General features: G+C 37.6%; 3 protein-coding genes across 7 annotated transcripts; 2 read left to right on the top strand and 1 right to left on the bottom strand.

Moving 5' to 3' along the window:
• Window positions 1-513: 513 nt before the first annotated feature.
• On the top strand, window positions 514-13,566 carry LOC135169109 (nidogen). Of its 4 annotated transcripts, none has more exons than XM_064133836.1 (20): window positions 514-813; window positions 4,499-4,777; window positions 4,855-5,060; window positions 5,531-5,622; window positions 5,782-5,946; window positions 6,332-6,565; window positions 6,856-7,372; window positions 7,989-8,155; window positions 8,225-8,350; window positions 8,699-8,797; window positions 8,878-9,033; window positions 9,145-9,282; window positions 9,974-10,099; window positions 10,212-10,334; window positions 10,763-11,106; window positions 11,507-11,843; window positions 12,121-12,525; window positions 12,692-12,800; window positions 12,947-13,065; window positions 13,154-13,566. In XM_064133836.1, exons 1-20 carry the CDS (start codon window positions 616-618, stop codon window positions 13,282-13,284), a joined length of 4,071 nt encoding a protein of 1,356 aa, XP_063989906.1. In that variant the 5' UTR covers window positions 514-615; the 3' UTR covers window positions 13,285-13,566. The 4 variants fall into 4 exon arrangements, with proteins under 4 accessions (XP_063989906.1, XP_063989907.1, XP_063989908.1 ...); XM_064133837.1 differs by having other exon boundaries at window positions 515-813; window positions 5,803-5,946; XM_064133838.1 differs by lacking the exon at window positions 9,145-9,282 and having other exon boundaries at window positions 515-813.
• Window positions 13,567-13,761: 195 nt separating this feature from the next.
• Window positions 13,762-17,503, top strand: LOC135169111 (UDP-glucosyltransferase 2-like). 2 transcript variants are annotated; one of them, XM_064133843.1, is made up of 6 exons: window positions 13,762-13,911; window positions 14,751-15,107; window positions 15,497-15,919; window positions 16,140-16,371; window positions 16,665-16,890; window positions 17,145-17,503. In XM_064133843.1, exons 2-6 carry the CDS (start codon window positions 14,805-14,807, stop codon window positions 17,422-17,424), a joined length of 1,464 nt encoding a protein of 487 aa, XP_063989913.1. In that variant the 5' UTR covers window positions 13,762-13,911; window positions 14,751-14,804; the 3' UTR covers window positions 17,425-17,503. The 2 variants fall into 2 exon arrangements, with proteins under 2 accessions (XP_063989913.1, XP_063989912.1); XM_064133842.1 differs by lacking the exon at window positions 13,762-13,911 and having other exon boundaries at window positions 14,589-15,107.
• LOC135169110 (medium-chain acyl-CoA ligase ACSF2, mitochondrial) lies at window positions 17,464-22,874 on the bottom strand. The gene is made up of 8 exons (XM_064133841.1): window positions 22,571-22,874; window positions 21,326-21,845; window positions 20,426-20,609; window positions 19,544-19,756; window positions 19,083-19,217; window positions 18,364-18,477; window positions 18,045-18,281; window positions 17,464-17,792 (listed from the first exon to the last, which is right to left on the bottom strand). Exons 1-8 carry the CDS (start codon window positions 22,674-22,676, stop codon window positions 17,496-17,498), a joined length of 1,806 nt encoding a protein of 601 aa, XP_063989911.1. The 5' UTR covers window positions 22,677-22,874; the 3' UTR covers window positions 17,464-17,495.

Below are 22,874 nucleotides of genomic sequence, written 5' to 3'. Positions count from 1 at the left end.
TGATAGAAAATTGAGGGCATTCACTGATTGTTCCATAAATGATTTGAATTTTCAAGAGCGGTATTTCGGGAAAATCGGGATGTGATAACAATTTCGAGAGACAATAGGAAAATTTCTCAAGTAATTTTCTGGTTCTAATAGAAAACATCAGGAGAGTGATATTAATTTTCTAAAAAAATTCGACAATTGTGAATTTCCAAATTCCACTGAAAAACCCGACTACCCAGTCCAGCTCTCCCCCAAAATTTGACATTTCCACCCATAAAATCCCAATCCAAACAAAATTCTTTCGAAATTCTCCGGAGAAAATTCGATGAAAAATAATCTCAACTCATCACGTGAATCAAATAATCGAAATGCTTTTCCCAATTGATTAGGCCCAATCCAAAAATCACATGATGTCACATGATATCCTCCAACTGTCCGAAACCCAAACCGATTAAATTTACTCGTGAAGGGGTGGGGGCTTGTGCCCACCACTGACATCAATTGCTCAGTCCCCGCTCAACTCTGACGAATTTATCGCAGTCTGAAGAGTGTGGTTCTCTGGAAGAGTTCGAGATAAGTCGAAAAGCTTCAATAAGATAGTGTGATTCCCCTGCATTTGCCACGAGGATGGCGACTAAAGCATTATTATTACTAGCATTCATTGTTATTCCATCGGCCCTTGGTCTGAGCAAGGATGGCCTCTACCCCTACACAAGTGGAGGCGCTCAAACCCTTCAGACAGATCACAACGGCCAACTAGGATCCAGCGAAATACAATTGAAAACATCCATCAATTTCTATGATAAAGTTTACAACAGTATTTTCGTGAGTATAAAACTATATTTTCTGGGGTTTGTTGACTTCCATTCATCTTCCCACGGGATTAATTCACTCATTAACGTTAATTTGTGTGCGCACGTGGTGTCATGGGAATGATAACAATTCCACAGACACTCAGTCATCCCCTTCAATTCAACCCATGTTTTAAAAACATCATTATTAACTGGCGTAACAAAATCATTAATCAGTAATTAATCTCAAAAAAATTCTTATCACTTTTCGATTTTTTTTATTGATGAGAATTTGGTTCGAGTTTGGGATTTTTTTAACGTTAATGAAATGCTTATTAATGAATAATAATTGTAAAAAATTATAAAACACATTGTGGAGAACATGCATTGGCGTTTATGAAGTTATTTGATTAGACTCGGATTAATAAATCACGGATTAATGATTAATAACGACTTCATATGCCCAGTCACCCTTTCCAATATAAACTACAGTTTGTGATACGTCATCATTAATTCATCTCACGACTGCATTAATTAGTACTTCAAGGAAATTATCATTGTTTTTTAGCGTTTTTTATTGTATCCAAAGGGACGCAATTGTCTCATGAAGAGTTAACAGTTCATTTAATTTTTGCTGATGCGGAATAATTTTTTCTGTAAAACAATATTGTTTTCCTGAATTATCAAAGCGTTCTCTCAACTGATGAGTTTATTTATGATCATTGCACGTAATATGAATATTAAGAATATTAAAAACATTAAAAGAGAGCATTTATCTCTTTCTTTCGTTAAATTGTTTTAATTTTAACAGAAAAAAATCAGTGAAAAATACTTTCAATCAAATATTACGTAAATTTGAAAGAAATAATTGTCGTTTGTGATGTCAGAATACCCGGAAGTCACTGGTATATTAATAAATCATGAATCAATGATTTCATCGATGCATTGATACCCATCGTCGATCGATCGGAAGAAGAGTCCATTAATGATATCATCATTTCCGGAAAATGTTTTGTATTGACAGTCGTGTGGATGTAATTTCTCCAATTGAATGAATGAAGTGACAGTTAATTTTAGCAATTTTACTTCCCTTCACTGTTTCTCTCATCATTAATGACGTCTGCATGTGCATTACTCATTACCTCTCAGCATTTTCAATGAATTTTATCGAATCTCGAGATCTTGAAATTCCCCAGACTCTCACGTCCACTAATATACAAACATAAAAACATCCTGGAGGTGGAGTTTAACTCGGCAAAATTATAATCAGTCACGAGAGATAGTATATCGTGGATGTATTATTTCAAGGGTACTTTGGTTATTTTATCGGAGATTTTCGAGTCGATTGCATCGATGAATATTTTGTAACGAATGGGGGAAATTGGAGGAGCCCTGGCAACTGAGAATCGGAGGTTTTTTTCGGGGTCTCAGAGGAAAAACATTCATATAGATGAAGACAGCCTACACTCCAATCATCTTTATTCGGTCCTGTCGAGTCGCCAGTTTTATTCATCAAAATGATTGTACTAGATTACACGATTGCGTTAACACTTTTATCACCATAAAACCGGGATATACTCGGTTATGTGAGTCTGAGAATTTCACGTTGACGAGGGACAATAGAAGGACTTTGATCGTTGAAAAATTTTTGGTGTCCCAATTCGAGGTATTGCATTGGCTACCCTCGATTCATTAGAAAAAAAATTATATTTCAAGGGCATGTCAAAGGGAAACTACATTAATTTAGATTTCGGGAGGAAAACTCCCGATTTTTATTAATTTTTATAGAATAATTCAACAACAAAGTGATGAACAGAGATAAGTCATTTTTCACTGTCGACCAGTATTCCATGAATATCTTCGAATCTATGAAAGGCAGGAAAATTTTTATCATGACATTTTTTGTAGACCGAATCATGGACTACAACAAATGTAATAACAACAATTTCGCTATCTCCCTTTAATTTGATGATATTGTTGAAAAACTGGACTCAGAAATAAGTCAAATCTCGGTTTCCCACTTCGCCGGTAATTTGAATCGAAGTTAATTCAATAATAATATTAAAAATAATAAAAAAATTTTCCAAAAAAATATTATCCATCTCCAATCACTTATGTAGAATGTATCAAACACTTGAATGAAATCGATAATTTCTCATGAATGAAGCCTCGATTCCAAAGATAAAAATTCACCCACTGAATTTCTTGTATCTCCTCCAAAGAATTTACTTTCTCATTCTCCCATGTAAACGTTACGATCACCGTATATTTTGTGTCATCGACGCTCTGTGACCCTCGACCCCAGTCTGATAGCCCCAGAAAACGATAGCCAACGGTCTAAAACGTTTGGATGTCATTCAACACATTCAACGAGTCTAGCGCATCAAAGTATATCCCCTGGCGATTTTGCCCCATGGTATCAGTGTTTTCCAATTTACCAGTTTCCATTCAACCAGAAACTGAATAATAACAGTACGGAAATAGATTTTTACGGATGAATTTCTGATCAGTAATGGAGAGAATATTATAGTTGAGAATAAAACTGGAAAAAATGTCTCTCTAAAAATAATTTATCAGGAGACGTTATCAGATTGGGTCATTGGGGCCCACCTTAAGTATTTCGTTCCCCGAATGGAAATTAAAATTACAGCCGAGTACATAATTAACCCGGAGCGCATGAAAAACAATTCGGGTCGATCGAAAATAAATTCTAAAATGTATTGAAAGTGACATTGGCCTTTCAGAATTTTTTTGGAAGTCCCTCGGAGTAAACCGCGACCTGATTTTTATCTATTCGAGTAAACACCCGATGGAAATTTATGCTCTCGTTTATAGTTGAGAATGCGAGCGCAAGATTCGATGATTTTTAAACGACTCTCGGATGTCGGTGTTGAAACATTTGTCAAAGGGTCATATTTTCAGCCCACAGAACATTAGAATGAGTCTTGGTCTGCTAGCACAGTTTTCTTAGTGGGTGAATGATCTCAATTCACGTGAATACTCACTTTGTCATGAAGTCACCAATTGAAATGTGGTATTACGTCATGTGAGCTTCAGACGTTGAGGCACGTGCTGCAGTTTTTTAAATTTTGTAATTGGGGGATTATCGTATTTATTTACCTTTTGATGAATTACGAGGAATTTCTGGAGAGGAAGTAGGGAATTAGGGAAAATTGTGGGAAAAGTCTTGAGATGTTATGGAAATTCTGAAAATTTTTAATCACATTTCGGAATTATGCCACTGGGGAGATCATTTTTTTTATCAAGACTTCGTATGTCCAGTTAAATTTACATTTTTTATAATTGGATTTTTGATTTTTTTTGTGTTCTACAGTCTCATTCACATTTCAGGGCATTTCGTCTTTAGAAATTCAAAATCTGATGAAAGACATCAATAAAAATGCAGAATTCCCCTTTAATCCAATTCTATTTCTTTAATCTTTTTATTTTAAAATAGATTTGAATTATCAAAAGATTTACAAACACATAAAAAACCTCGAAAAAAAATTAGGAAAAATAACGAACCCTTTACGCACTCGTGAAAACCAAATTTGTTGTCTAAAAAACCGGAAGTTCCATAGAATTTTCCACACACCTCAGTATTCATTCCAAAAATTCCAAAATTTTTTCTTCAGCACATCCCCAAGTCTCCAACCACTAAAAAATCCAGTTCAAGCGTCAAATATTTCTCTCGTCTTCTCCCTCTTTTCCTGAAATAGGTAAACGGAAATGGTGTCCTATCGTTCATTCGATCAATGCAGAGATTCTTCAACATAGCTTTTCCACTGGACGATCCGGTGATCGCTCCCCTGTACACCCACGTGGACACCCGGGGTTCTGGAGCAATATACTACAGTGAAACAGATGACCCAGAGGTTCTTTCACGTGCTGGGGGTATGGTCCGCAGTGCCTTCAAGAATACTGATAATTTCGATCCAACCAATGTGTTCCTGGCGACGTGGCTCGACGTGGGGTATTACAACGAGAAGAGCGATAAAGTAATTCCTATCACACATCAAACATAACTAAAAATCAATGAGTGGAAATAAACGATTCTTCCGTTACTGATCAATAGGTCAATACCTATCAAGTGGCGATATCATCCAATGGCACGCATTCGTACATTGAACTTCTATATCCCAGTGGTAGTATTCAGTGGATTCAGGGTGAATCTCATCCGAATGGATTGCCAGATGCCAAAGCACAGGCTGGATTCATGAGTGAGGGGAGAATGTACACGTTGAAAGGATCGGGAACCGATCAAATTCAAAATATCGACAAGTATGTACAACAGAGCTTCTGCATCAGTATCTCTAGTCTTCCATGAAATTTCAGGAAAACGAATGATTGAATGGGTTGAAAAAAAAATTGCTTTTGTCAAATATTCGTTTGCTGAGGAGAAGTATTTATTAGAGAAGCTTAATTACGTTTTAATTATGACAATCTCATTGGTCTTGAGGATGACTATGTTGGGGGGAGCTTTAAATTAAATCTGTTAATGATTTTTCATTTTTAGAAAAATTTGGATGAATTTGCTAATGTTTGTTGGTATTCAGGGAGTTCTAGAACAAAATAATTAACGTAATTTATAACTAATTAGGATTTTTTAGTAATTACTTGAGGGAAGAAATGTAGTATTCGAAAAATAAATGATTTTGTTGGGAAAAAACTTTTTTTTCTCTTAATTGAAGAAATTTAATTAATTGTTACGGAATCAAAAAATCATTTGAATACGTATTTTCTCTATTCAGGTGGTCCAACGTCAACAGACCCGGCCAATGGGTTTACCAGATAGGGCCAATTCCCGAGGGACAGAACATCAAAACTCCCAACAATATCGACAGTACGTAAAACATGGTTTTTCAAATTGAAATGTAAAATCAGTGATTTTATAAATTTTCCATTTAACAAATTGTCGTCACGAGAGGTCGAAATTTTTCTAACACCAACAATTGGCAAAATGACACACTAACGCCTGGCTACGTGCAACTTGCGCGTCAAGTGGTTAACAAAATGTTTCCAGATTCCAACATTCAAACGGACCAGACCTGCATGACTGGGGCAACAACATGCCACAGTAAAGCGACATGCATGGATTACGAGTACGGTTTCTGCTGCAGTTGTAAGCCAGGATTTTTTGGCAACGGAAAGTCCTGTCAGCCCAATGGTAATTTCGAACTCCTTAAGAAATTATTCAGTTGAAATAAAACCCGATATTTCACGATCTTATTCGCATTTGTATTCATTTATGAAAATTCATTTTGAAGATTTGGCTATCGTATTTTCTCATCACTTTTAACGGCAAAATTACGAGTCCCGGAGTCTTTACCCCTTGAAAAAATTCTCGAAGATGATCTATCCTTGAAAATTTACTCTGCAAAAATTCCTCGAAGGAACCATTTCTCGAATATAAAATTTTCTCGACCAAAACTGAGAAATTTTCCAAATATTTTTCAACGATAACATGAAATAAACGCCCGAAAAAAATTCATAAAAGTGGAAAAAGGAATTATTCCCGCAGACGAGAGTCTCAAGTTCTAAAAAAATTTCAGATTTACCACTCCGAGTAATTGGTAAAGTCTCGGGTCGAATAAATGGTGAAGAATTGCCCTCCCGCGATCTCCAGTGTTACGTGCAGACGAAGGATGGACGTACCTATACAGCTCTATCACGTATCCCAGAGAGTGTGGGCCAGGACTTTCAATTATTAGGGACCCTGGGTGGAGTAATTGGGTGGCTATTTGCTAAACCAATGGGAGAGATAAAAAATGGCTACCAGCTAACAGGTAACAATGATTAGTTTCTGAAAGGAACTGACTTTTTCAACTGCTCCTCCCTTTCCTGAGGAACTTAAGGATGTTGAGCCATTAGACACGTTCACAAGTTTTTTTTTTACGGAAATTCTCTCTCAAAAGTTGAAAAAACGTCAGAGGTGGGAGCGGCCCTTGAGTAACAATATTTTTTGTCAAACATTTTGGCTCATAAATAAATTTAAAAAATGAGAAAAAATGTTTAAAAAATGAGAAAAAATTAAAAAAAACACTTTTGATTCAATTTCCAATATATTGATTTCCAGGTGGACTGTTCAATCACACAGCTGAGTTGGTGTTCGATTCAACAGGAAGCAGAATAACAATAAGAAGTATTTACCTGGGTCTTGACGTTTTTGGCCAATTGAAGATGGAAGCTGATATTCAGGGAACATTACCAACCCTTCCACCAGACTCTCGAGTTGACTACGGTGATTACGAGGAAGTTTACACTTCGAACAGGAGAGGAGCACTTCGATCCCACAGCAGCCGGAAGTACAAACTCAGTGGGAATCCGACTGAATACCCGTTCTCAGTCGATCAGACCATAACTTATCAGGACTGCACTCATGTTAAATCCAGTGGAGACAATACGACAAAGTTGAAGTTCTCGCGGGGACTGACTACTTACGAGGCGCGAGAAGGAATCATCAGATTTGCTATGAACTCCAAAATGACACCGCTGGAGGAGGAGGATCCTTGCATCCAGGGGAGGGAGACTTGTGGGGAGCACAGCTCGTGTGTCGTTGATGGAGATGATTTCAGATGTGTCTGTAATACCGGGTAATCAATCTCTGTCATTTGGCGATAACAGAAATATGAAGTGACTCGGAAAACACTTTTTTCGGACAAAAGCATTTTCTTGAGGAGTTCAATTCACGTCGTGACTTCACGAGACTCGAGAAATTGTCAGATCTTGAGTAGTTGTGGTGTTGCGTACCACAGTCGATCGATACATGATCTATCGATAGATCAGAATTGTACGGAAAAAAATTTCGAAGAGGAAAATTTATGAAAAATTATTTTCACTTTGGGATCGAGAATTTTTAAAATAATTCTCCTGTCAATACATTTATTTATCAGTGCAGAACGGTTTTATCTATTCATTTAAGGAAGGAAGGGAGGGTAAGATGGACACGGGAGGTAAAATGAACCGACCAATGGAAAAATGGAAATTTGATAAATTTTCTCGAACGAACCGTGAATTCTCTTATAGTATTTTTTATTTCTTTAAATTATTATAAGAATTTTTTTTTCATCTCAACAATTCAATGCCATAAATGTGTTTTCCCGTCTATAAATCCTTCACTTAATTACCGGCATTGGAATTAGCCCCAATTCCACTGTTCATCATGTTGATAAAGTGGACAACCCTTGTTCACGTCCTACGATTTTCCAGTTACCAACAACTTTACGAAGAGGACGGGACAGCGAACTGCGTTGATATCAACGAGTGCACAGCTGGTTATCACTTGTGCTCCCCGGATGCTCAATGTATGAACAACGAGGGAGGTCACACCTGCCAGTGCAGACCAGGATTTTCAGGAGACGGAAGAATCTGCGAAAGTGAGGGTTCATGAGGTTCATCAGCACCAGGTAACGTACCAATTGATTGATTATTCGTTATCATTTAAGGGCTCGGCAGCTGCGACGATACCCGCTGTGGAGAATACGAGGAATGTCGGATAGTGAATGAACAGCCGATCTGCTCATGCGTCGCTGGATTTGTGAAGGGAGATCAGGGTTGCTTCCCACCTGAAGGTAAAAAACCCACGATCAACAACGTAGTTATCCCTTAGCAGACCCATTCGATCCGAATGTTTAGTAAAAATAGTCATAACTATTTTGAGAGTAACAATTTAATTTGTTCAATTCAGTAGCGAAGTGGTAGAACCAGCTCTTTCAACGCTGGCTTGGTTTTTGATGAATATCTCAACACGGAGGGGAGATAGCAAAATTTTTATCATAACAGTTTTTGTAGAGCGAAATGAGTACTACAATAAATGATATGACGAAAACTTCGCTATCTCTCGTCGTTTCGGAGATATTTCTAAGAGAACTCGACGTACAAATAAGTCAAATCATCGCTAAATTCTTTTCTACCCCCAGATCCCTGCAATTTGGCGAACAATTGTTCACCCCAGGGTGAGTGTACCTACGACCACCAAAAGCAGTCCCACGTGTGTCTATGTCTCCCCGGATTTGTCGGTAAAGTGGATAATTTTTACTGAATCCCTCGTCTACAATTTAAAATTCAACTAAACGTGAAGAACTTGTCATTTGTGAAGGTGATGGATACAACTGTTACCCTGAACAAACCCCAGAATCAATTTGTGTTAATGGAGTCTGCTGGTGTCCACCATCGTGGGAACTGCGTGACAACATGTGTACTAAATCGCAGAGTCAAAATTTAGGGTCCACTACGAGCGGCCCCCATCGAGATCGTAAGTACAGGCCCATTTATTTTGTTTTGCACGAAGAATATTACGCTCTTCTGCTTTGGAATGAAGATTAAAAATCAAGGAGAAATGTGAAGATGACGGGGTCCATTCTAGTATCAGCACGACCACAACCGGAATGTTATAAGGATAATTGTATTTGTCCACGGGGCTATGACTATGATGCCGAGGATCATACTTGTGAACCACAGCCTGGATACAAGCACGACACAATGGGTCCTACTGGAATGCAATGTACGCATGACATTTGAGCTTTACTTGAGCTTTACTAATATCCAAGATGATCAGAAGTTGATACCTAGTTACTAGAAATTATTTATTCATTTATTTATATCGTAATTTGGCGATCGCCTGAAGGTCTTCAGCCACTAGAATTCCTTTTTAAATCTCCCAGAATTTTTTTTCACTATTTTCAATGACTCATTCACAGGAATTCCAATATAATTATTGCTTGGACTAAAAAAAATCTAACAGTGCACGATTCCTTTCCCTTTGCATAGCTTGAGGCTTAAATATATTCACATAAAATTGTGCAACAAAATATAGAATAAGATTTACATATTTTAATGAGAAAACATTTTTATTGCGTTTTTTTTTCTCGTTTCGTAGTAGTCAGTTATTAATTTGATTCCAACACTCAAATTAATTTAATCCGAAAGCACAAAGTTGACATTTGCGTTCAGGATTCTCAAAAACATAAATTCTGACATTAAAAAATTGTAAAAAAAAACAATTTAAAACAAAAAATTCAAATCAGTTTTTTTTAATTCAGTTTGTTCACTTCTTCACACCGCGTGCTATTCTCTCATTAATTTTTTTATTAATTAAAAACCCAGGCAAGCTCTACCGATGCTCTGTAATGTAGAAAATTCTTTAGTTTCTCACAAAAATAATTTTTCATACGATGCATTGCCTCGTTGTACAGTATCTTGCAACGTGGTTAACACATGTCACCCATACGCTCAATGCGTATTCATCACCAGTACCGAGGATTACGAGTGTCAGTGCAACGAAGGTTACGAAGGTGATGGGATTGAATGCATCAAGGCAGGTATGTTCGCATCCAAATGAATAGCTAGTTCCAAATGAACAATTAAAGTCATGAAGCCACTCAACGAAGGTACGTTTCACTCTACAAACATCATTACTAATTTTGTAAATAGATGTATCCTGTATGGAAGTTGAAATTTGCGATCCAAACGCATCATGCAGACCCGACGAGACCATTCCCAAGTGCGTCTGCAATCCTGGATTCGAGGGGGATGGAACTACTTGCAGCCCAATCGGTGCATTTTTCCCCAGCAATTAATGATTAATTTATCAATTATTAATGAGTCTGAATACACTGAGATCTGATCCCCCGAATTTTCCAACAATTATCATCATTGGGTTCCGGAAGTTTTTGACGAATATCTCGAGATCTACTGGAGATAGCAAAATTTTTGTCATAACTTTTTTTGTAGATCGAATTGAGTACTACAAGAAGTGTTATGACAATAATTTTGCTATCTCTCTTAGATTCGGAGATATCGCTCGAAAACTCGGCTGAGAACCAAGTGAACTTATTTCGTTTCATCCCTTTCTCACTGAAGTCCAGAGGATGACCTCAGAGACTCTCTGGAGGGGCTCTGTCTTCAAGTATCCATGTCTTCATCCCCATCCCTCCTCCCCCAAGCGATTAACGTCATTAATCAGGATTTATGCGATTGAATAGATGCCTGCAGTGATCACTCAGAGTGCGGACATCACGAGATATGTTCCTACAGTCCATCAAAATCCCGTTACGAATGCACATGCGATGTGGGATTTGATATGGTGAATGGCCAATGTACAGTTGCTGATTGCTCCACCAATCCATCACAATGTCACGTCAATGCCCAGTGTATAACAATAAGTGGTGAAGGTTACAAGTGCGTCTGTAACCCTGGATTCCACGGTGATGGAATAAATCAGTGTGTTGAAGATCACATTGGTTGTAATGTCGTTAATAATTGCGGAAGTAATGCTGTCTGCGGGTACAATCAAACGTCTGCTAACTACGCCTGCATGTGTTTGCCGGTGAGTCATGACAATTTCATGGAAATTCCCTGACATTCCAAATTTTAATTTCATATTTTTCTGTAATTTTACGATTGTTCGGACGAAAGAAAATAAAATTAAAAGATAAGTTGACGTACCTCTCAGTCTTTTTTTGTGGGCCATTATCGCGGAATCTGAGGGAGATAGCGAAATTTTTGTAATTATGTTTGTTGTAGAACTGGATTCGCGCTACAAGAAATGTAATGACAAAAATTTTGCTATCTTCATTAGATAATAAGATATTCATTAAAAACTGACCGGAGGCCCACAATGATGAGGTGCATTATGATAACGAAAGTCTCGGAGGTGATACAAAATACCCAGGAAAATTATGAATAATTACTCCGGAATAATAATTTGAATATATTTTTCATTCAAGGGATTCTACGGGGATGGATTTATATGCAAACCCCAAGTGTCCTGTCGTCAAAATCCTGAATATTGTTCTCGAGATGCCACATGTTTACCAGTAACACCAACTCACTTCGCTTGTGTCTGCAAGGATGAGTTTTACGGTGATGGAGTCGAGTGCAAACCTAAGCCTAAACACTCCGCCAATTTTCTGCTGGTCAATCAGGGTATGGCGACCCTGAGAATTCCGTATTTCCCGACTGCAGTTTACCCAGGATCACCGATCAACTTGGCTTACTCGCAGATGGCCATCGCCATCGACATCGATTGTCCGAATGGAACGGCTTACTCCAGTGATATAACTGGTGAGATCAAATAAATCAACATTTCAATAACAACCAAAAAAACAACCAAAAAGCCAGAGACTGTTGCCTGATACCGTTCACGAAAACAAAAAAAAATCATAAAATTCTGAATTTCCCAATAACTGAACAGAAGTTCTACAAAATGTCAGTCGAAATATTTTTCCAAATTTTGTCTCCTCATTTAGTTTATGTCTCTGTCTAATGTTTTTCAAGTTAAAATTACTATTTTGAGCCGATGAAGAAGAGAAAATAATTCACGATTACAAATGATTGCCAGGAGCCAAAATAATCTCCCTCACGTACAACGGTTCATCGATCCAAACTTTCATGACTGACGTGAGCAGCCCTGAGGGCATTTCCATTGACTGGGTATCACGAAACCTCTTCTGGACGGATTCTGGAAGAGGAACCATCGAAGTGGCGAGTTTAGAAACGAAGAAGAGAAAGGTCCTCATATCGGACGGTCTTGTGAACCCTCGAGGCATCGCAGTCCACCCGTACCGTGGAAAGATCTTCTGGTCCGACTGGAATCGCATGACACCGAAAATCGAATGGTCCAACGAGGATGGGACACAAAGAGAGGTATTCCTTCAAGGAGATGACGTCAAACTTCCGAATTCTTTGGCGATTGACTGGACAACTGACGAGTTGTGCTGGGCTGACGCAGGAACTTTCACAATCAGTAAGTTTTCAACATTCATTTCTTTAATTTCGTACCAAAATTGTCAATCAGTTTTGTTCCTTTACATGTCAACCAGGATAAGAACAAAAAATACTGACTAATTAGTTGCATAACGACTATTTATGGAAATTAATCACTCAGTTCTCGTTATTTTTTTAATAAAAAGGTTGCACTCCCATCGACAATAAACGAGTCCACATTATCGAGAAGGATCTGGCTTACCCCTTCGGTCTGGCTATTTCTGCTGATAATTACTACTGGACAGACTGGAAAACGTAAGAACAATTCTCGTCCTCAACTCGAAACCCCAATTAAAGATAAAATTTTATTGAATTTCTCACGCAAACGAAAGACCATCACAATTTTTTTATCTTCACTTTTATATAAATGTTGTAATAAAACGTGAGCATTTTCCTCGCAGGCATAAAATCGAAGCGATGTCAAAGCACACAAATGAAAGACTAAAGTCCCTGCCAATACCTCCCGGTGGCAGTGGAAAACTGTACGGAATCACTTCAGTACCTGAACAATGTCCACGACGTAAGGAAATTTTTAATTTGTCTATCAATCAGTTTCGCTTTATCGTCTCTATTGTATGCATTGCCTTTCTGTTATCGATTAATTCCAGTATCGAATGTCTGTCAATACGAGAATGGACGATGCCACAAGGATCAGCTGTGTTTGCCCGATGGACGAGGAGGTAGAACCTGTGCCTGTGCCGACAGTACCACTGGTCCTTGCACCGAGTCGCGATCGTAGTTGGATAATTTCCACTGATGCACGATAAATCAATGTGTCACAATGCATAAATCATTAAGAATTCGTTATCGTAGGCTAGTTAACAATGATAAAAGTATACTAACATCTCTGATATCAACTACCGAATGTAATCATAATTTCATTATTATTGTATTTTATTCAATTAATTTTTATCCTAGTTATAATTATGGAAATTATAATTATGGAATCATCGAATCTCTCTGTAATGAGCCTCATTTTGTATTTTTAGTTCGAGGAAAATAAAATATTTTTTACTCCTGAGTGGGTTATCTGGCTTCAATAATTAGTGCATGACGTCATTACGCGATAAAAGGATTATCGGACATGTATTAAATAAATGTAAGAGCCAATACTCATTAAGTATTCGGGGCAAGTATGAGTTTCTCTATTTGAATCTCTCTGAATGTTTCCTCTAGTGGTCTCTTGGAATTCGCTCGCAGTTGGCATATACGTATATATTTCCCCCTCCCCCTCCCCACCCCTTTGTGAAGGATATAACTTTCTCAGAAGAGAGATTTGCTCTCTCCCTAAGCCGAAGGGAAACACAAAGTTCATGTTGGAGACTTGATAGTGCAGACCGAAGTCTCGGGTTTCCAGAGTCTCAAGGTGGGTTTTCACGAAGCATTAACTTACCTGCGGGGGAATATCAAGTAAATAAGAAAACTTGTGGCACTTGATGTGGAGTAGTTTTTAGGAAAGAAAATGAATTTTTTCCCCTGAATTGAAACTCTTCACATTTTCAATATTTCCAGTGAACAGAATTGAACTGGAACTTCAATAAGACGGGATTAATATTCACATCATAGAACAAAATATTTAATTTTAGATGAAAATACTAATGAATAGACAATTTTTGCGAAATAAAAAATTTAAAAAAATCTTTTTCTTTTGCAATACTCTTACTGAACCGAGTTGTAAAGGAAATTAAGTAAAACTGGATGGATAATTACATTATTCAGCGGAATATTCAACTGCAACATGAATATTCACGGTATCTCATAGCGTAATAATGATACATTTTCACTGGTTGCAGTTTCATCATTATTTTATTTTTTTTTATTCAGTGGTAATATTTTTCCACCAATGTGCTGATGCATCCCCCCTTTAATAGTCCCACGCACTCGTCGTTTAGTAGTTGAATGAAACTATATGGCCTCGCTGATTATTTTCAGAATGTCAATTCGCAATCTCCGTTTAGATAAAAACACTAATGAGCCCACAATTTCAGCGAAAGAAAAAATAAAAAAAATCTTAGATATACACACGCAGCTTAGATATGCATAGAGCAGTCATTACCAGGTGCGTGAAGAATCCAGTAGCTGCCAATCAGAAAATAATCGTATTTTTTCACTAATAAAATCCATTATCATCCGTCACCCGCAGCAATGTCCATCACACCTGTAATATCAATCATCAGTATTTTTGTGATTACTCTCGCCTCTCAGAACGATGCGTACAGAATCCTGGCGATATTTCCACTACATTCGAGAAGTCATCACATGATATGCCATGCATTAGTGGAGGTACTGGCGGACAGGGGACACCAATTGGATGTGGTGACCGTTTATCCCGTGAAAAAAACCCTCAAGAATCATAAAGTCATTTTGGACCTTCAGAAGGTAGTGAACAGTACCATTAATCAATTCACCATCAAACTTGCATCGAAAATCGCACGCAATACAATACCAATACAGACCACCCTATACGGAAATGACTTGTGTGAATATCTAGGACTACCAGAGCTGCAGGAAGTTATGAAAAATCCACCGCAGGATCCGCCCTACGATTTAGTTATTATTGAGGTGATCAAATAATTATTATTATTAGCTACATATTTTAATTTTTCGCCAGTTTCGTTGGGATTTCATTCTCTCATTTAAGAATGAAATCGGCCATTTTCTTGCTCCAATCAGGAGCAGTAGAAAAAAAAAATTTTTGGTTGTTTAAAATTTGAAAGTCAGTCCATTAACTTTATTACTGCAATAACAATAATAATAAAAAATGAGGGAAAAGTGAATCGAACCTTTGGTCACAAAAAACTTTCTCAGTTTGTCAGTCTCAACTTAAAAAAAAAATTCTTGATGAGGAAAAAAATTGAGATGATTCACTCTGTTGTCCTCTGATTATTGACGATCGAGGACGATTTAAAAAATTCTATTTTACTCTGGTATTTAATATGTTTGGATGACAGGCCTTCATGTCGGATTGTTTCGTCGGCGTTGGCTACGCGCTCAATGTCCCCGTGATAAAGGTGAGCCCCCAGATAATTTACCCCTGGCTGGAAACCAGTGTCGGCCAACTGCAATATCCAGCATTCGTTCCATCTCGCAACACAATTTACCGACATCCAATGTCATTCTTCACTCGTGTACTGAATACTATCCAGAATCATTACAGTCAGATGCTATTTCACTATTACACGGATACCGTGCAAAATGGACAGATGAGAAAATATATTGATCCCAATATTCCATCGATCGAGGAACTGGAGAAAATTGTCGCCCTGGTACTGGTGAATTCCTGGCCCAGTCTCAGTGGCATTCAACCAACGACACCCGCTATCATCCCAGTTGGTGGACTTCATATAGAGACGAATTACGTTCCACTTTCGGAGGTAAAGGTCTCTTTGAATAATTTTGTGGGGGTCTCTGGGGGGAAATATTCCTACCTGGGGAGAGGCTGCTTTGTTTTTTCGATTTGGGAAACAAGAAAGTGGAACAGAACTTCTTGAAAAGTTTACTGTAAATTAATTTATCTCGACTGGAATGAAATAGTGTCACTAATTACGTCACTACTGCACAAATAATTGTCCTTATGGTATTCATTATCTTCAGGAACTGGAGAGGTGGATGAATGAAAGTACCTCTGGTGTAATCTACTTCACACTTGGATCCATGGTGAACATCGAAACGTTTCCTGAGACGACCATAAGACGATTTTACACAGTATTCAAGCAAATAGCACCGGTGAGAGTCCTGATGAAAGTGGCTAACAAGACTGCTCTCCTTCCTGGGCTACCTGACAACGTCAGGACGTCTTCCTGGATACCGCAAATGGCTGTGCTAGGTAATCACTCCAGTGATAAGTATTTTGATAAACGACGTCGACTCTTTTTTGCGAGTTGCGATCATTAATCCGGTGGTAAAACGAGATAAGTTGACTCACCTCTGAGTCTAGTTTTGGGGCAATATCTCTGGATCTAACAGAGATAGCAAAATTGTTGTCATAACATTTATTGCAGCCCTCAAGTTTCTCCATAAAAAAGTTATGATACAAATTTTTCCATCTCCCCTGGATTTCGAGATATTCGTCAAAAACCGGTCATTAATTTGAGAAGGGACTCTTAATTTTTTTTACAGCTCATAAAAATACAAAAGTTTTTATGACTCATGGAGGCCTGATGAGCACCTTGGAGGCAATCACCTTCGGAGTTCCTCTCATTGGAATTCCTCTCTGGGGGGATCAATTTATGAATATTGCTAACGGTCAATCTCTCGGATTCGCGCTCATGTTAAATTGTGAAGATCCTAGCGAGGAATCCATTTCTTGGGCTGTTAATGAAATTTTGTATAACCCCACCTACAGGTAAATCCAAATGAAGTCTTTAATTCTCATCATAAGTGTATATTCGAATGATTTCAACTCGACGTCAAATTATCCTCGAGCTCATTACAGTTTTAATTAGTCAATTTGATATGAAAAGAGAGTGGAATTTTAGGTACACTCAGAGTTGAAGGAAACTAAATACCTGAAGGCCTTGAACCTCAAGTATTTTAACCCTGACACTGGTGAATTCCCCAGAATATAATATCTGATAATAATGTTTCTTAACTTCGTAGGGAGGCAGCGAAACAACACTCGATCAAATTTTTGGATCGTCCCATGGGCCCAAAGGAAACTGCCGTTTATTGGGTTGAATATGCCATCAGACATGGCCCAGAAGCCCTTCGTTCTCCAGCTTGCGACATGACATGGTGGCAAGTGGCTCTCCTCGATGTCTACGGTTTCCTCAGTATTTGCATCCTCATCGTCGTTTACATAATAATTCGCATCGCAAAGGCCCTCCTGAGCGCATTATTCAGATCAAAAAAACATGTAAAACTAACAAAATCAGATTGACCATATTATCACGTGAAAAAAAATTGTAGTTCTGCTGTATAATTTAAAAGACATTTATTAAAATTCTAGTGTTATTGGATATTCGTCACAGGTATCAGGTTCTTCCTCTCCAGCTCCTCTCGCAGCTTGAACTTCCGAATTTTTCCACTCGTTGTTTTTGGAAAATCGTTCACAGTGAATATGTACTTCGGTATTTTGAAGTGTGCGATGTTTCCCTTTAAGAAAGATTTAACTTTCTCTGGGGAGAGAGTTGATCCATTTGTAACTCGAATGCAAGCACAAAGTTCCTCGCCGTAGACTTTGTCGTACACTCCGATGACTTGGGCTTCTAGGATCTCAGGGTGAGTTTCTAAGAAGCATTCAATCTCCTGTGGGAGAATATCAAATTAAAAAGAATATTATTATTGCGTTCGATAAGTCGTAATTGGGGTTTTACTTATGAATTTTTAATTATCGATATGAAAGTTAAATAAAAAATATCAGATCCCTGTTTTTAAAATTTTTTTAAATATGAAAAAGTGGACGAGTCGTATACGAAGCGAATTTTTTGGTAAAAATTACCCTTTTGTTTTGCAAACGTGTATTTTTGGAAATTTTTTTGATCCAATGAGACATCTCACCTTCGGATAAATATTCTCACCCCCTCGTATCACCATATCCTTGAGCCTCCCCACAATCTGTCCATACCCATCCTCCCTTAACACGAATTTATCCCCAGTCCTCAGCCACCCCTCGTCATCGATGATCTTCGACGTGGTCTGTGGATCGTCCCAGTACCCCATCATAGTACTGTACCCCTTCATCAGCAATTCCCCTGGAGTGCCGAAAGGCACTAATGACCCTTTCTCGTCCACCACCTGACAACAACATTGGAGAAGAAAAACAACAGAGAAGTGAAACTGATTTATCTCCCCTCAACTCTTTACTCCAACTGTTTACCTTGACTTCGAGATGATGCTGCAGACATCCAACAGTAGAGTAAGTCAATTCCTCAGGCTCTCCGGGAATTGTTGCGAACATAACGGCGGTGGTCTCTGTTAGCCCATAAATCATCTAAAACTCAAGACTCTCTGAACACTATTCAACTACTCGCAGTCAAAAATATGTGAAAATCAATTAAAAATCCCTCGGAAATCAGTGAAATTATTGCAATGTGCCAATAAAAATTACCCAAACCCTTTGGTATCTCTGAAGGGAGTTTCATTTACAGAAAAAAAAAACAAACAAACTTGAAAAATAATTAAAAAAATAAGGGAAAGTCACAGAATTTTTACGCAGGAAAATCATCATTTTTCTCTGATATCACCTGAATATTCAAGGTCATCTGATAATTTTCTTGTGGATACACATCACCTGAGAGTTATCAAACTTTTATGGCTGATTTTTATTCAAACTCCGCTGTCTAAATATAAAAAACCCGACAGGGAAATTTAAAATTATTGAAGGGGAGTAGCTCAAGGAATAGTTCCCCACGTCATTCTATCGATCATGGAATACTTTCCCCGAATATATAGGCAATATGCACATGAGTCTCGTTCTCCCCAAGCGATATTTGCATAGATAGGGATAAATGACCGAGTCATCGACCCCTTATGGATCGTCTCACTGTTACCCAGTGGTGTCCGTACCCTCAACCCCTTAACACAAAAATTACTCACAAAAAAAGTTTCTAAACTGAATGTGCTGATCATGTTTTTGATCATCTCTGGTGATGCAGTGGCGCCTCCTGTCAGGGCCCACTTGAGGTCGTCGATTGGGGCCTTCAATTGATTCTGAATACTCATCATATTGATCTAAAAAATCGAATGAGTCATTTTTTTCAATTTAACACTGACAATCGAAAAAAACAATCTCTAAAAATCTGAAACGATTCTGGAGGTCTTCCTACATGAGTCTCATTCCTTCTCATTAATAACTGTGAATTAATCTGGACAGGAAGTGTTGCAAATGTTTTTAGAGCTGAAAATGTCGAATATTATTTTTGCAATTTTTTTTTTTGCAAAATTGCCCTTGAGAATTGAAAAAAAATGATTGAAGAGGGGATATGACAGATCAAGGGCTTTGTTGTATTTTATTGAATCTTAATTATGATCGATTTTCTTTGTAATTAAATTCTTACCAACATTGTGGGTGTCCCAAATACCCCAGTGCATTTCTCCCTCGCAATAGCCTCGATTGAAGCTCTCGGATTGAACGTTGGTGATTCAATGATTAGAGTTGATCCGCTGTGGAACATCGTCATCAATCCTTGAATCATTCCAAATGCATGGAAGAATGGAACATTGAAGCAAATTCTGTGGTGAGCTCTCGGTAGACCTTCTCTCTCCGCAGCCTATCCTCGCAAATCCCAATCACTATTATAATCGCACCGACACGAGCTAATTGCAACGAACCGGTAAATCGCGATAAATTGATTCATCGATGGCCCGAGTTTTTGTGAAATATCACGCAATCTGAGGGAGATATCGAAATTTGTCATACTACATTTTTTATAGTACTTAATTCACCCCATAAAAAAGGTTCTACCCAAAATTTTTCTATCGTCACTAGATTTCGAGATATTAAAAAAAAACTGGGAAATAGTCAAAAGTGATTTATCTCGTTTTACCGCTCGATTCACCGAGAGAATTTTGTATTAATTTTTCGAAAAAATATTTTAAACCGAATGTCTTTGCTCATTACGAGTAGGATTCCCCGGACATGAGAAGCGAGTCAATGTTGGCTGATACTTGGCCCAGCGTTGGGCCGAGACTGGGCCGGCCCCGGCCCGTTCTTCATCTCCACGAGGGCTTTGTGTACATAAAAGTTGTCCCCAACAATTAAAAATTGAACTTTCGAGCTTAGAATTGACGTGTTGACCTTAAAGTCTCGCTAAAATCCCCAAATCAATTAAATTCCGGATTAAAAATTAATTGGCGGATCAATTCGAGTAATTAAATGAACAAATTAACGTTTTTGTGTCTCAGTGGGAGTTTTTGTGTCCACTGAGACAAAAAATTACCTGAATTCCATTATTGACCATGGACCTATGAGATATACAAGGTGCCTTAGGCTGACCTGTTGTCCCCGAGGTGAACTGAATATTACACGCATCATTCGGTGATATTTCCCCCTGAGTAAGTCGAATCGCCTCCACGTCGACCTTATCACCGAGAGATTCAACATCTACAAGACGATGAGCTCCTCTAAACGAGGGAAAAAGGTGAAAAGTTATGTTGAATTATTGATTCCTTTCTTCAGTGTTGGGAGCAGTTAGCACTTTCAATTGCTGGTTTCACGTGCGAATAAATAGACGAACCATTAACCTAATTGCTGGAAAATTGCATGGGTAACATTTAGGGCGGAGTGGGCGATCAATCAGTTTTTTTGATCGATTTTCCATTGCCAGTTTGTTAACGATTCCCCTCTTCATTCCGCAGGAGTCATTAGAGATCAGCCATTCTCCATTAAATTTATATTTTCAATTGTTTAACATTTATTATTCATAAAAAACTGCATATCGTTCAGCCAATCAAAATAAACAAATAAACAAATCAAAATAAACAGGAATTTTTGAAATTTTTTCTTTAAAAAATGTAAACAAATATAATTTAAAAAAGTTGTTTCCATTTTTCAGGAATTTAAACCGACAACGAATTGGAGAAATTAAATAACAAAATGTTTCATCAAAAGAGGCTTTCAACTTGTATTTAATAATAATATTGTTCATAAAAATATTATCAATAATAATATATCAAATATAGTCATTAATTATATTTTTCCTGTTGAAATATCTTTAGCTGTAATATTTTTATTTGTAATATTTTGAGAGAAATTTTTTTTCAGCTGTAAATTTATTTCTTGTAATTTTTTTATGTGATATTGTTAGTTACTGTAATAAATAATTTTTTATAATACTCACGTCCTGTGTTCATGTGACCACAGAATGATATGTCTGAACAATCCTCCCTTATTTTCCCTCCTCCTCGCGTTCTCCAGCATCTCCCCATAATCCTGCGTCTTAAACTTGGCTGATGCCACAACAGCACTAATACCAACTCTCTCAATTGAATAGTCGATCTCCCCTTGACGATAAGCCGGATTAATCCCAACAGCGACTAGTCCAGCTCTCGCTATTCCGAGGAAAGCAAGACACCATTCGATGTCATTTGGTCCCCAAATGCCCACCCTCTCGCCAGGTTTGAGGCCCAATTTTCTCAAGCCAGCTGCGATTTTATCGCCTCTCTCGAGGGCCTCCTTATACGTGATCCGAACCCCTTGAGGTATCGACACGAACGCTTCTCGATTTGGCCATCGATTCGCGGCCCTTTCTATTAACTGACCCACCGTCATGTCGACCAGGGGAATAGTTCCGGGATTGTACTTGTAGGATAAATTGTCTGATCTAGAAGTGGAATTTCTACTGGCGACGGTCTCAACATCTGTTCAGATATTCATGAGTAATTAATTTTTTTATTCACTCCGTGGACAAGGTCGAAAATTAATTAAATAGTGAACGGAAATCTGAGAGAAAATTCTTGTGATATCGTTGGGTTTTTTATATGCGACAGTTTATTATTATTTGTTGCATTTTTTCTAATTTTTCTGAATTTTGGGGGACTTATCGATAGTTTGGGTACCAATTGGGGAAAAGTCGTGTTTTTTGTTGTATTCTCAGTCGAAATCATATGATTTCTCAATTTATATTCAAATATTTGTAAAATATTTTTGCAAAAAGACAATTTTTCTATAATTTTTATCTCAATGAAAATCAAACGAGTTTTTACGTAAAAATCAAACCGTATTGTTATCGTGATCAGAAACTGTCTCAGTTCATGATCAGAAACTCACTCACACGTAAAGAATCGATCACAACTGTCTCAAAGATTAAAATCTTTAAAACTCTGATTTAAATTATTTTGTTTAATATTTCCCCCAACAAAATTGATCCACAATTATCAATAAACATCCAGAGTTCAACTTAAAAGAAGTTTTAATTACATTTGATTAACTTGTCTATTTTTTTCTATTTTTTTTCGTCTTCTATTCACACCATTGGACTTATCTCATCAAAAACTGTCGCATCGACCTCACATATTTTTTTTCCTCCAAGAAATAAAAAATCTGCGTTCCATAATTATGTCAAGTTCGTCATTATGGTACTTACATGTTCGGTTATGAGACTTGTCTGCATAATTTCCATTTACAAATTTTCTAATTAAATTATTTTCATTGAAGAAATGTCTACAAAATTGCCTCCTGATGACGAACATTGCTATTAAATAAAAACACTGTAAGCCCAATTAAAAATTAACGATAAATTATGGCTTTGAACTCTCAATGACTATCACGAAGTGGTAGTGATTATGTGACATAAGTGTAGTAGTCGCCATTAAAGAATAATGATCGTCAGTCATCCCCACTTTCGCGATTTTAGTTGCGACTGACCGTCCTCTTTGCTCTCCACAAAA

The sequence above is a fragment of the Diachasmimorpha longicaudata genome, chromosome 14 (assembly GCF_034640455.1).
Source record: "Diachasmimorpha longicaudata isolate KC_UGA_2023 chromosome 14, iyDiaLong2, whole genome shotgun sequence".
Taxonomy (NCBI): domain Eukaryota; kingdom Metazoa; phylum Arthropoda; class Insecta; order Hymenoptera; family Braconidae; genus Diachasmimorpha; species Diachasmimorpha longicaudata.
This window is presented reverse-complemented; position numbering and strand designations above follow the sequence as displayed.